Source organism: Halyomorpha halys, unplaced genomic scaffold (assembly GCF_000696795.3).
Source record: "Halyomorpha halys isolate HHAL.00 unplaced genomic scaffold, Hhal_1.1 Scaffold1051.1, whole genome shotgun sequence".
NCBI lineage: Eukaryota > Metazoa > Arthropoda > Insecta > Hemiptera > Pentatomidae > Halyomorpha > Halyomorpha halys.
The window spans coordinates 343452-356105 of NW_027108957.1; the positions used below are offsets into that span (position 1 = coordinate 343452).

The 12654-nt window shown below is 26.5% G+C and overlaps 2 protein-coding genes across 4 annotated transcripts in view; one reads left to right on the forward strand and one right to left on the reverse strand.

The window, feature by feature from the left end:
- LOC106688095 (zinc finger protein 714) overlaps positions 1–3036 on the forward strand; it is a 9148-nt gene extending 6112 nt beyond the window's left edge. The window contains exons 6-9 of one of the 2 annotated variants that reach the window (XM_014432400.3): positions 807–994; positions 1482–1577; positions 1668–1918; positions 2219–3036. In XM_014432400.3, coding sequence (XP_014287886.1) covers positions 807–994; positions 1482–1577; positions 1668–1918; positions 2219–2633 — 950 coding nt within the window. In that variant the 3' untranslated portion in view covers positions 2634–3036. The remainder of the gene's footprint in view (positions 1–806; positions 995–1481; positions 1578–1667; positions 1919–2218) is intronic. The other variant, XM_014432401.3, reaches the window with a different exon arrangement.
- Positions 3037–4813: 1777 nt separating this feature from the next.
- Positions 4814–10910, reverse strand: LOC106688099 (protein phosphatase 1 regulatory subunit 7). Of its 2 annotated transcripts, XM_014432405.2 has the most exons (9): positions 10711–10909; positions 10560–10625; positions 10407–10466; positions 8995–9059; positions 8716–8918; positions 8479–8641; positions 8283–8399; positions 6760–6951; positions 4814–5184 (listed from the first exon to the last, which is right to left on the reverse strand). In XM_014432405.2, exons 1-9 carry the CDS (start codon positions 10721–10723, stop codon positions 5011–5013), a joined length of 1053 nt encoding a protein of 350 aa, XP_014287891.1. In that variant the 5' UTR covers positions 10724–10909; the 3' UTR covers positions 4814–5010. The 2 variants fall into 2 exon arrangements, with proteins under 2 accessions (XP_014287891.1, XP_024215359.1); XM_024359591.2 differs by lacking the exon at positions 10407–10466 and having other exon boundaries at positions 10711–10910.
- Between the last annotated feature and the right edge of the window lie 1744 nt (positions 10911–12654).

Sequence of the window (12654 nt, forward strand, 5' to 3'; positions counted from 1 at the left end):
TAGTACTGGGAAGTATTGCGATCATGAAAAATTTCAAATAAAATTCACTTTTTTTAATGTATTTCTTCCTTTTAATGTAATGTTCTAAATATTTATTGGACTGAAAAATTTCATATGGATACACCCCGCTCCTCTAATTATGAAATCTAAATATATAATTTTTTTTCCAGTAAATTTCTATAAAGGAACTTTTATTTTTAATTGATAATTTCATGGTACCGTCAAGAATATCCAGGGGATAATCATAAAAAATCCAAATGATTTGACATCAATATTTTACCTAGTTTTCAAATAAGTCAAAATATTGAAACAATAAGTGTGTTTTAAAACCATTTCTGCCTGATGAATCCGACTTCTTAGTACTAGTATATGAAGTTTGTTTTATGCTAGTTAAAAATCTAGTTTAATAAAAAATAAAAAACTAACAACTTCAAATAAGTCAAAATATTGAAACAATAAGTGTGTTTTAAAACCATTTCTGCCTGATGAATCCGACTTCTTAGTACTAGTATATGAAGTTTGTTTTATGCTAGTTAAAAATCTAGTTTAATAAAAAATAAAAAACTAACAACTTCAAATAAGTCAAAATATTGATGCTTTTATTCATTGATAACCTTCCAGGTACCTGATGTCAGTAAATGCTGATAAAAAAGACATGTATCCATTAGTGACAGACAATGAATAAACAAGCTATTATTTAATTATTTATAAAACTTTTTAAAAAAATGATCACGTGTCATTCATTTCTTCTTAATAATTTATTAATTTGTAAATTATATGTACATATGCATTTTTTTTTTTTTTAGGACATGTATTTAGCGAAGATTTTTTTTATGATGAGCATAAAGTCAACTGTGATACTATGTGTAATACTTGTGAAAAGGTTTTAGAAAACAATTGCAAATTGAATAGCCATGTCTGTGCTAAATATAGTTGTGAATTATGCCCTTCAGAGTTCAGATCAGAAAGTTTATTAAAGAAACACGTTCTACAGGTAAATTGATCAATTTATCGTACCTCTTTGTAATTTTAGATTAGCTTCTATGTGTATCTCTTGGCTTATTTTTCCTATATAACATTGTATTTCTTTCTTATGCCCGTACATTTTTTGTTATGTAAATTTTTATATTTTTTGATGTCACATACTATTCCATGTTTTTATTTAATTGTATGTATATTATATACAAGTATATACTGTCTCATTTTCCTCCAAATAGTTCTGCTTTATTTATTCCCTTTTTTTTTCTTTTTCTGAAATTGTTGTATCGTCATTCTATATTCTGGTATCATGTTTTGCTTAGTTCTGATGAAGGCCTATAAATTAAACTTACTTTGAAAAAAATAGACTCGGATCATTTTTCTCCTGTAGCCAAATTTTTGGCTATATTGTGTTCTTTTATTTTGGCTTTATTAATAATAATAATACTTTTTTTAGTTCTCTTTCTGATTTGTTGAGTCTTACATATATGTATTTTTTTCAGAGCCATATCAATAGAATCCAAGCCAACATAAATCAGGAGGAGAAAATAGAAATGGAGGAATGTGAGTCAAGCGGAGAAATAGTGGACATTAAACCCGTAAGTACATTTATTTATTTTATTACTATATTTAATTAAATATATATATTTTTTTTTATTTCATAAGCACAATATTATTTACTTTTCCAGACGACCGTTACTCGTAACGGAAAAGTCCGTCCTCGCAAAGAGCTCTATCATTGTAACATTTGTGATATTAAGTTTACATCAAATAAGAAATTGAGAGATCACTGTGTTGAACTGCATGGTACAGCAAATGTTTTATGGATTTGTAAATTTTGTGGGAAATCTATGACAACCAAAGTTAGCTTACAGATTCACCAAAGAATTCATTTTGACAGCAAACCATACATTTGTGAATGGTGCGGGAACGGATACAGGTCAGTAACTCATTTTTTTTTTTTTTATGTCAGATGTATTAGGTAAATAAGGATCAGTTAAGTTCATGTTTAAATTTTTATGATATAATATAATTTTACAGAAATTACTTATTATCAATTTAATTATATATCCTTCCCAATATGGTCTAAAAATTTCATCATGGTAAAATTTTTAAATATAAGCACAAGAACTGCTCTTCAAAAATCAGAAAAAGGCGCCCCTGAAACATAGTATTGATAAAATAATTTCTTATTCATTTTGTCATAATAATCAGACATTATTTATTTATTGTTTCTTAGATCTCGAGCAAACCTAAATCAGCATCAAGTAATTCACACCGGAATCAGAAAACATTCATGTCCAAAGTGTGGAAAGAAATTTTCTCGTAAGGCTTTTGTAAGAACACATATGAGAGTGCATACAGGAGAGAGGCCGTATGTATGCGATATTTGTGGCCACAGATTTACACAACTCGGTGATATGAAGAGGCATCGTAACAGGCATCAGACACCTCACATACCAGCTTATCCGTCTGATGCACGTTCCCATGCCTGCGATATTTGCGGGCATCGTTTCCCACATCTATCTGCATTGAAAAAGCACCGTTTGACACATTTTACCCAACCAGTAACAATTATTGAAGAAGGGGATCCTATAATCCATGAAGGGAACATGGAAGTAGAAGTGGTAGAAGAAAAAATCATCATTGAATAAAAAAATAAAATCATACGGTAAGATTAGTACAAAATATAGTTCTAGCTTATAATTTATTATTAACTATTTGTATATTCCGTAATATATTAGTATATCCACATAATCATCATGTGGGTAAATCCAATTAAGTCAAATAAAAATAATTTTATTGTTCTATCAATTTTACCGAAGCATTAACTAAAATAATGCTAATAACATCGTACACTTTTATTGTAAAATTTTATGTTCTTTTCATTTCATTGTTTATAGTTACTGTATTTTAAATAGTGAAGCTTAATTTGTAATTATATAACAATTTACCTTTAAATCTTGTAAATATTGTTTCATTTAATATGAATTATTTTTATGTGTAGTATTGAAGCTATAAATTAAAAATGCCGATGTAAATGTCAGAATTTTATTTTCAATCCTGTGTATAAATATTATGTAATAAAATAGCTAAAAATTTTGTTATTTTTACTTCAACTATTTTTTTCCCCTTCACAACTCTTATCAAAAATTAAAACTGAAAACCAAAAAGTTTAGACTCAATATTATCTTACTTTTAATTGTGTGTACTCAATATTATCTACTGTATGTTTAGTTTTTTTATTATTAAAATTATTGAGGTTTTTGTTTTAGTTTATTTTGATCAGATTTAGTCGTTATAATAATTATTACTTAAAATCAAATAATGTTTTCCTTATACAACTGTATAATTTGCTTTGTCACTACCAAAGTTACAAAATTTTGTATTCATTCAGAAACTAAACATAGTTTGACTGCAGAATCTAAAACTTCCTCATGCATTTTATGTTTAAGACATCAAGGGACGACTTTGTTTCTATGGTTGTCTTACTGTAGTCAAATCCTTGTGTCGGGCACAACAGTTAATCCGATTTTAATCTTCAAGGAATCTACAGTCGTCCATTGAGAAGTAAGTTTGATATTGGAACTAGGCTGAAGAAAGTCGTTCAGACCAAAAACTGTTTTTAAGAAAATAATTAAAATAAAAAGGTAATATCCATTTATAACTTTAAAATACAAATCTTAAAAAATGGTCTAAATCGTATTCACCACACCACTATCTGCTAGATATAACTGTTAGATATGTTGATATGAAGATATATTAATCACTTCAGCAAAATGAATCTTCACATGACGATCCACTCGATGATATATAAGATTTTACTATGATTATATTTATTTATTGTATGTAAACAAAGGCTAAGAGAGGGTTAAAATAAATTAAAAACCAATTATAACAGTACTTAAAAATTTATTGGGGCTTGTACAATTTTAAAATTAAAGACTCAAAAACTAATTTACAATTATTTTTTAACGAAAGAGACAACAAAGTGATAATAAATATTTTCTTATTCATTTCTTTTATTTATTTATTTTTCAAAAACTTTCATATGTTAAAACTATTTAGCTAATAACAGGCACTAAAAAGATGGAACGTCACTTTCTTCTAAATACTCAATGAAATAAAGACAAGTATAATTCTAACAGAAAAAATTCATTTATTTTAAAAAATATAGTGAGTGTTTTTATTAAATAATAATAATTACTAAAAATCAAATATAATATTTAGTCAGTACAAGTTAACAGCGAAATGGTTATTTAAAATTTAATTTGTGATCATGATCAAATAAATATAACAACTCTCAAACTGAAGTATTTAGAGATAATTCTAGAGAAGTAGTAAAATGGAAAACTATAAAGAAATTATCTCAACAAATATGAAATGCAATTGGAATACCAACATTAAAGTATTTTATGACATTTATATAAAAAATTTATATTTTGTAATCTAATGTTTAATTTAATTTATATCATTAAAATTTTAAATTGTTTTTGTTTACATAAGAAATTGCATTTCCTATAAAAATAAACAGTTTTCTTCTATATTTCATGGAATACATTAGCGATAAAGCTAAACTTTTAAATTCAAAATGTTTAAAATTTAAGCTTTTTCTTTAAATTTAAAATTTCATTGATGATAAATTAATATTAAGTTTATTTAAAAACTTGTAGTCAGATGCAGTTTTCTATTCAATAATTTAAATAAATCTAATTTTAATAGAATTGAAATGCATTGCAGTTTAATCAAACTAATCTAAAAAGTAAAGAATATGACAATAGTATGTACACAATAATTATGAGAAGGTTAAAATAAATTTTTAAAACAATTATAATGGATTTTAACAATTTATTGAGGGCTTGTAATAATTCTAAAATATTTTTCAATATTACAATGGTAAAATTTAGACTAATTTATGATATAAATATTAAAATAAATCTTTTACATTTCTTACAAATTATTTCTTAAGGGTAATACTAAATGTAGAATACAGTTTTGATTCTTTTAGCATACATTTAAATTAAGTATGATTTACTTTGTCATGGTCGCATCGATCTGAGTTATCCATGGGATGGCTAGTTTTATTTTTCTTCTATAATTGGGATCCTTCGAGATGGGATTGCCTTCTAAATAGACAGTGGTTAATTTAGTATTGGCGGCAAGCACATCGACACAACGCCAATCAGTTATTTTGTTGTTATTTATCTGAAAAAAATAAAAATAATCTTTAATAACGGGAAATAAATGTTAATTAAATTACATAAATTAGTTGAATACAGTAATAGGGAGACAGCTTGATTGGAGGTAGCATTAAAAAAAAATTTAAATATGTCATTGATTTTGACAAGGTTAGTGAGATTCAGAAAGGAATGGCTCAAAAGGAAAAATATTTGAGGATATACACATTGTACAGAATTTGGATATTGCTGTTAATTATTTAAGTATTTTAAACAAGACTAATAAATCTAATTCTTTTGTGTTAATTTGTGGTGTTTGTTGATCAGCTTTATTTTTTTTTAATACAACCTGCTTTGCTTGCTGCTTGGAGGAAGGAGATAAATAAAGGGAATATGCTTCCAGAAAATGTGAAGCCAAAAAAGGTGGGCCTTGTGATGAACTCCGAGGGCATGGCAGAAGTTATAGATCTAATCAGTTATGTTTCAGTTTTGATTACTAACGAAGCATAGTCATTTTCAAGAATGGTTTCAGTTTTTAAGAACAATTTTAGAAACATTTTATGAAGGCCCGAGTAGTGAGGTCACATTATTTTCAAACTTCTTATTAATGGAGGTTAGTAATAATAATAATAATATATTTACATAAAGAATAATACTATACTAATAAAATCCAACACAGAATAAACCAAAACAAAAGAATTAATCCAAATATTTAATAAATGTTATCGACATGTGCGTATGTAGATTAAAAATAATTAGGAGAGGCATTTTACAAAAGTATTGTTTTTGTTTGGTGCAGGAGCAATGTATCTATAAAAAAATTGAACTGGTAAATAAGCCATAGCATTCAAAAACCAGTTTAATTGACAGTTTTGGAACTACATTATAATGAGATAAAAGAATTCCTTGTATAAACAGTTAAATTAGATTTACATATAATGGTTCATGGAAAAAAATAAATAATCAATTTACCTCATGATAATCCAGTATCAAAACTTTATTAAACATATTAAAAATGTGATAATGGAGTTAACTGGTTTTGAAATGCAACACCTCCTAGAATTGCATAAAATAAAACAATTACTGTCATGACTTCAGATTAAATTTTTTTTTTTAATCTTAAACCATAATTATGTGAAATTACAGTACCTATTGCTCACTATATGTCTGACCTCTCATGATCTTTCACTGTCACATACCACTTAAACACCTACACATAGCTTAAAAACTACTTAGACACCTACATGTACCTTATGAACCCATATATAGGGGTTTGTTTACATCTGGAGTGTGCAAAATCAACAGATCTAAATCTATTCACTAATATGATTAAATTCAATGCCAAAAAAAAAAAGTGAGTTGTTTCGATCAATTGTTTAAATGATTATACCTATATGTAGATCAAAGTTATTAGAAATTAACATTAACTAAATGGAAGAGAGTGACAAGGGGTATTTCGGAAATTCTAAAAGAGAAATTTAACTCCATGAAAGCTAAAAAATTCTGCTATTACCAAACTACTGCATAAGAATAACCAAAGAAACAAGTGAAATATTTTTTTGTATCTTATAAAGATAATAGAAAATCTTATGAATCAAATTACCCAAAATTCTTCTAGTTCCACTAGGGGTTCAACATTTTTTATAGTTGTGATCTTATTCATTGCTAAATCTAAAGTCTTCAACTTTACGTTTTGATCCAGAGAACTGATTTCCTCAATACCATTTTCAGATATGTAGAGTTCTTCAAGATCCTTCAGCTCCTCTAAGCCTTCAATTTTAGTAAGACGGTTGCACTGTAAAAATAAAAATAAAAAATAACATATGTATTTAATTATTTATCATTAATCATGTTTAAGAATTTATGAAATAGGTTTGGCATTTATTGGGCTACTCATGATTATTGAAGTGAAACTTCTTTACCAACGTTCTTCAACTCAAGAAAACAAAGGAAATTGATTTTGAAGGAACATTCAAGATAACACGGAATGCTCGATGTGTTTTGGATTTAGATTAAATATCTCAAAAACTAAAAATCATAGCTGTAAACTGTAAATGAGGAAAATGTTCAGCATGTCATCCTCTTTGTAATGATCTATAATTCAAAATTGTATCTTGATTATTTTGCCTTTTACATCATAAAGTTCTTAATTAATAAGGGAAAATTTACATCTAATTCCAATATTAATTGAAGATTTCAATATGAATTTTCCACATGAAGAATTTAAACCATTAATAGATTTTCTAAATGATAAATTATTTTTAACTGTAGTATTTTCTGATTATAAACTCACTGTTAGAAAATACTACAAGAGGCGGTACAACTGACGCAGTATTTGCAAGACATTGAAAACATTCAATCAAATGTTTATATTTCGTATTTTAGCTATCACAACCCAATCATAAAAACATAATACAAATGATAATGTAAACTATAATTTCACGAATGAATACTATAATTAAATAAAATATTATTTAATAATTATAATTAAATAAGAAAATATAATAAATAAAAATTTTATTTTTATAAAATAACAAAGAAATCTACTAAGACACAAAGAACCTAGAAACAGAAATAAGAATCAGAAGACTTAAATTCCACGGACATATTGAAAGAATGGCCCCGGAAAGACTAAACAAGGAAATATTCCAAAAAATCCGAGGATACAAAAGCTCAGGAGGATACATCAGGTAGATGAACGAAGAAACGGAAAGACTAAGAATAACGGACCAAGACTGTCTGGACAGCGAAAGATATAGGAAAAGATTGAGAAGGAAACCAAGGTTCTTGTGGGAAAATGAAATTCAAAAAAAGGGGTCATGTGGACAAAAGAAAGAAAACAAAGGCATGCAGAGATAATGCAGGAAGAATGGAAGGAAAGAAAAAACAAAAACAAGAGAGAAGCCAAAAGTATATATTCAAATAGTCTCTAAGGCCGTTCCGAGAAAAAAAAATATATATATATACCACTAATAAAATTTCAATACATTATTTCATTTTCCGAAGTTTCTCTTCTGTCAGCTAGTTTCAAGACTGACACAATTTTTTTTAGATTAATTTCAATAACATGACTACATAAATAAAATGTATAGAATCGTTCTAGAAAAAAATTAACTGTTAAATTACCTGTACACTAAGAAGCTTTATCTTCTTTAGGGAGCTGATGTTGTTGATAGTAGTGATCTTGTTTTTGCCAAGGAACAAGCTTTCTAAATTAGTTAGTTCTTCTAGATTCTCTATTACCTGTAATAAAATTAATATTTATTATTCGAAACTTCTTCTAATTAAAAAAAAAAAAAAGATACAAGTACTTTCTTCTTACCCTAATTTTATTATTTCCTAACTCTAGCATTTTTAAATTTTTTAAATGGCTGAGGTTTTCAATTTTAGAAATTTTATTGGCTGATAAAAATAATTTCTCTAACTTTGTGAGATTTCCAAGATTTTTTATTTCAGTAATTCGATTAAAGGACAAGTCTAACATCCTGAAATCATAAATAAAATTCAAATAACAATCAGGAATGATAAAAAAGAATGGTTATCCAAAAACTTTACATACTCCAGATTTACAAGAGTATCCAAGCCTTCGATAGTTGTTAATTGGTTGCCATAAAGTTCCAGTTCCCTTAGTGTAACTAGGTTCTCAAGATTTTCTATTTTTTTCAACAAATTCCATCGGAGATATAGACATTCCAGGTTTTGAAGTCTGTCTAATTCTCCAGTTCCAATTTTGCCAATTCTTTGATAATTCAAATCCAATTCCTAATAGAAATTAACATAGTATATAAAATATCACAATAAAAGAACTTTAAAGAAATTAAATGATTTTAATAAATACCGTTGCATCAACATCCAAAATAAAGATTTCTCCAGTAGCCTTAGAGTCATCTCCATCAGGCATATCTATTACAAATTTATCATTAACTAGAAAATAATAATGTTAAGATTATGACAATGTAACTAAAAACTATAAACTTTAAGCTCATGAATTGTGCGCAACCAGCTAAGAACAACCTGAGTGTCAGAGAAGCACATGACAATAGAAGCTATGGAGTGAGCAAATTAATTATTTCAATTTTTAATTATATATTCTGCATACTGCATGGTCTTTTGTTATATAAAAATAAAACTAACTTAAATTGAACAATAGGTTAGTAAAAAAACAAATAGTAATAGCCTTTATTAGAAAACTAACACATTCTTCCCCTTCTTAGGCTATCAATGATTACATCTTAAGGCTTCTTAACTTTACGAAATGAGATGAACGATGATCTCTAGAATTTTTAGTCAGTATTAAGTATTTACAAGGGTTACATCATCTGACTAAACATTTACTCAAGTTTTAAAATTGATATGATTTAGTGATTCAAATCAATAAGAAAAGAAACCTAATGTTACAACCTAAATTACACAGGAAATTCACCAATACCAAATTATAGTAGAACCTTAATAATTATCGAACCATCCTAACTAAAGAGTACATAGTGAATTATTTACACATAAACGAAGAAATGTGTACAACTTCACATTACTCAATTTTTCTCTTTTATTTAAAAATGATTTGTATTGTTTTGGTACAATTTCTTAACTGCTCCTCAGAAATAGATAACATGGATTAAACTACAAAAAGAATCAGGAAAGTTGTCGAGTATGACTAATACAGAGGTGACTAATATAAATACCAAAATGATTTTTTAACTTTCACCAATCCTTTTTGAGGTCATCTTGGACAATGTAAAAGAAATAGACAAATTTTTATTATTTGTTTTTTGTATTCCACTGAGATTAAATGTCAAATCTGGATTTATGGATTGATAGCAATTTCATACCATTCAATACAGTAGATTTGAAATAGTTTAGATTATTGTCATGAAGTATTGGCTTGTATATAACAAATGACAAGAGACATTGAGTAGATTGTTTTGGTGTAGTCAAAACATGCTTCGGTCCCGATTGTATACAGCAAAACATTGGATAAATTAAATAATTAATAGCATCCTAACAGAATGTGTATGGAAATAATGATGATCACTAACAAAGAATTAACATTATAGTAAATTATCACTAATCACTCCTAATTTCTTATTGTACCTAACGATTATATTTAATACTTCTGATAGGTTCGTGTCAGCTGCTACTTATAAAGATTGAATCACTCTGACTTATACCCAACTAAGAAATTATTTTGTTGAAACAAAATTGATTAACACCCACCATCAGCCAATCATTTAAAATATCAAAAGAAAATACCTGGGTGTTCATTATTTGCATCATCAGATTTTCCATCTGAATTCTGATCGTCTTCATTACCTAATAAATGATAACAACGGTAATTGATGACATTAAAGTTGAAATAAGTTAAAAAGATAATCGACTACACAGTTATACTAAAAAACAAGATACCTGTCAGTACATTACACCTATCTTCAGTTTTAGGTTCTGCTTTAGTATCACCCTCTTCTCCATTGACTAGTAAATAAATAAACACATTTAAAATTAACAAAAACTTAATAAGCCTAAAGTAATATATAACTGAAGTAAATGAATAACTTACTGGAATTATCCATTTTTATATTAATCTATATAAAATTTTAATAACACAAACTATGGTTTTGAAAAACAGAAAATAAAAAAGGTTTTATCAAATGATAAAATACTAGCTCATAAAATTAAAGCTACTAAAACGTAGTTTTCAAATAATAACATAAACTATTACACTTGTTGATACTGAACACTAAAGTTATAACCTTCCATACCTTTGAAACCTTCTGATAAATAAATCAATGTAACATTTACTGAGAAATTAATATGTTTGATAATAATCTGGAATTTAAAGTAAAATATGGCTTTATCTTGTTATGAGATAATAAAATAAGTACTAGTGTAAAAAAAAAAAAAACCAGGGGCGGGAAATTCGAAATTTCTATTCACACTCCTATTACTGCTTAAAAAAATATTATAATAATAATTTATAATATTCTCCAACCCCATTAAATAGTTTTTGCACTATTTCAAACAACCTTTTTTTGACTCTCACCCAGACTATCTTCATTTATTATGGCTTTTATTAGATTATAGCTGTAAACTTCCTCTTACTACACTCCTCAAAAATATTAAATTATGAGCTATTAGTTGACTCTGGGTGTATATAATATAATTTAGGAGAAGATGGTTGGGGGTGAATCTGTGAAGAGCACAAATGAGTAAAAAATGATTTATTAGTACCAACATTTCGGCCAGGATTTCAAGCCTTCCTTAGGACTAAACACAAAAAACAAGATAACAACAATATTGAACTAAATGAATTACTTACAGAATGATTAGAAAGTAGCTAACATTATAGGTACTTAAACAGTGTTGAAAGACATATATAATCTAGGTATCATAGGAAGATAAAGGCTCTATGAGAAAATTTATATTAAAATTAAGAAAGAGGAAAAAATAAAATAAAAAAAAATAAATAAATAAAAATAAAAAATGAAATACATATGAGAATCTAATAAGTAAATGCATGTACAAACTGAAAATTATTTAAAATTAAAGTTATAAAAAAGTTGGAAATAAAACATATGTAAGTGAAATAACAGGATTAAAGAAATGTAATAAAATATAAAGTTATATAAGCCTAAAGGAATAAAGATGAAGATGAATATAAATGAGAAAATCTATTTAGTAAATAAATACCTATACATAACAAAAAATAAAATTAAAGTTATGGGGAAAAAATGTGAGAGAAAATATATGTAATGAAATATGTAAGTAAAGTACTAGTATGAAAACAAATAAAATATTAAGTTACAAAATCGAAAAGGAGTATTTAGTAAATTTAATAATAATAAGATAAGGTAAACATAAATTTAATAAAGTGGGTAAGATTTAAGTAAAATTATATAAACTATTAAAAAAAATATATTTAACTTAAATGGATTCTTGTGAGTGGAGATAGATCCTATAATAACTTGTAATATACTACATAGGTAAGTTTGTAAATTCCCTCCGTTGGAACTTCTTTTGTACTTAAGTCCCATTTAATAACACTAATTATATTAATATAATTTAAATAGAATAATAATTTAAAACGATAACAATTTAATATCAGCATCTAATATGTTAGTTTTATTATCCAATAAAAGAGAGCAAGATCAGAGAGAGTTTAGTTAATAGTTTTAAAAACTGTTAAAATTTACAGTTCTAAGTAATTGCCAAGTGGTAATAGTTCTAATAGCTGCTCAAAGGTAGCAGCACCCCTCAGCAAACTGTATAAATAGTTTTAACCATAAATAATAGAGCGCAGCACTACCTATGTTTTTAAAATTACTTAGAATTTCATCTACAGTGAGAGAAATATTTCAAATACAAAATACTTTGAAGTATTTAGTAAATGACATACTTTCCTTGTTATTATGATTTTATACTCATTTATTCCAATTTTTATAATTTTCTTGACATTATGCTACAATGTCAAAATTTTGTATAACTTTTTTTTCAATCTTATGAT

Coding starts and splice junctions, on each gene's coding strand:
- LOC106688099 (XM_014432405.2), bottom strand. Junction 10,467..10,559: donor TAGGTGTAATGTACTGACAG/GTATCTTGTTTT, acceptor ATCATTTATTAG/GTAATGAAGACGATCAGAAT. Junction 8,919..8,994: donor TTTTGGATGTTGATGCAACG/GTATTTATTAAA, acceptor AATTTCTATTAG/GAATTGGATTTGAATTATCA.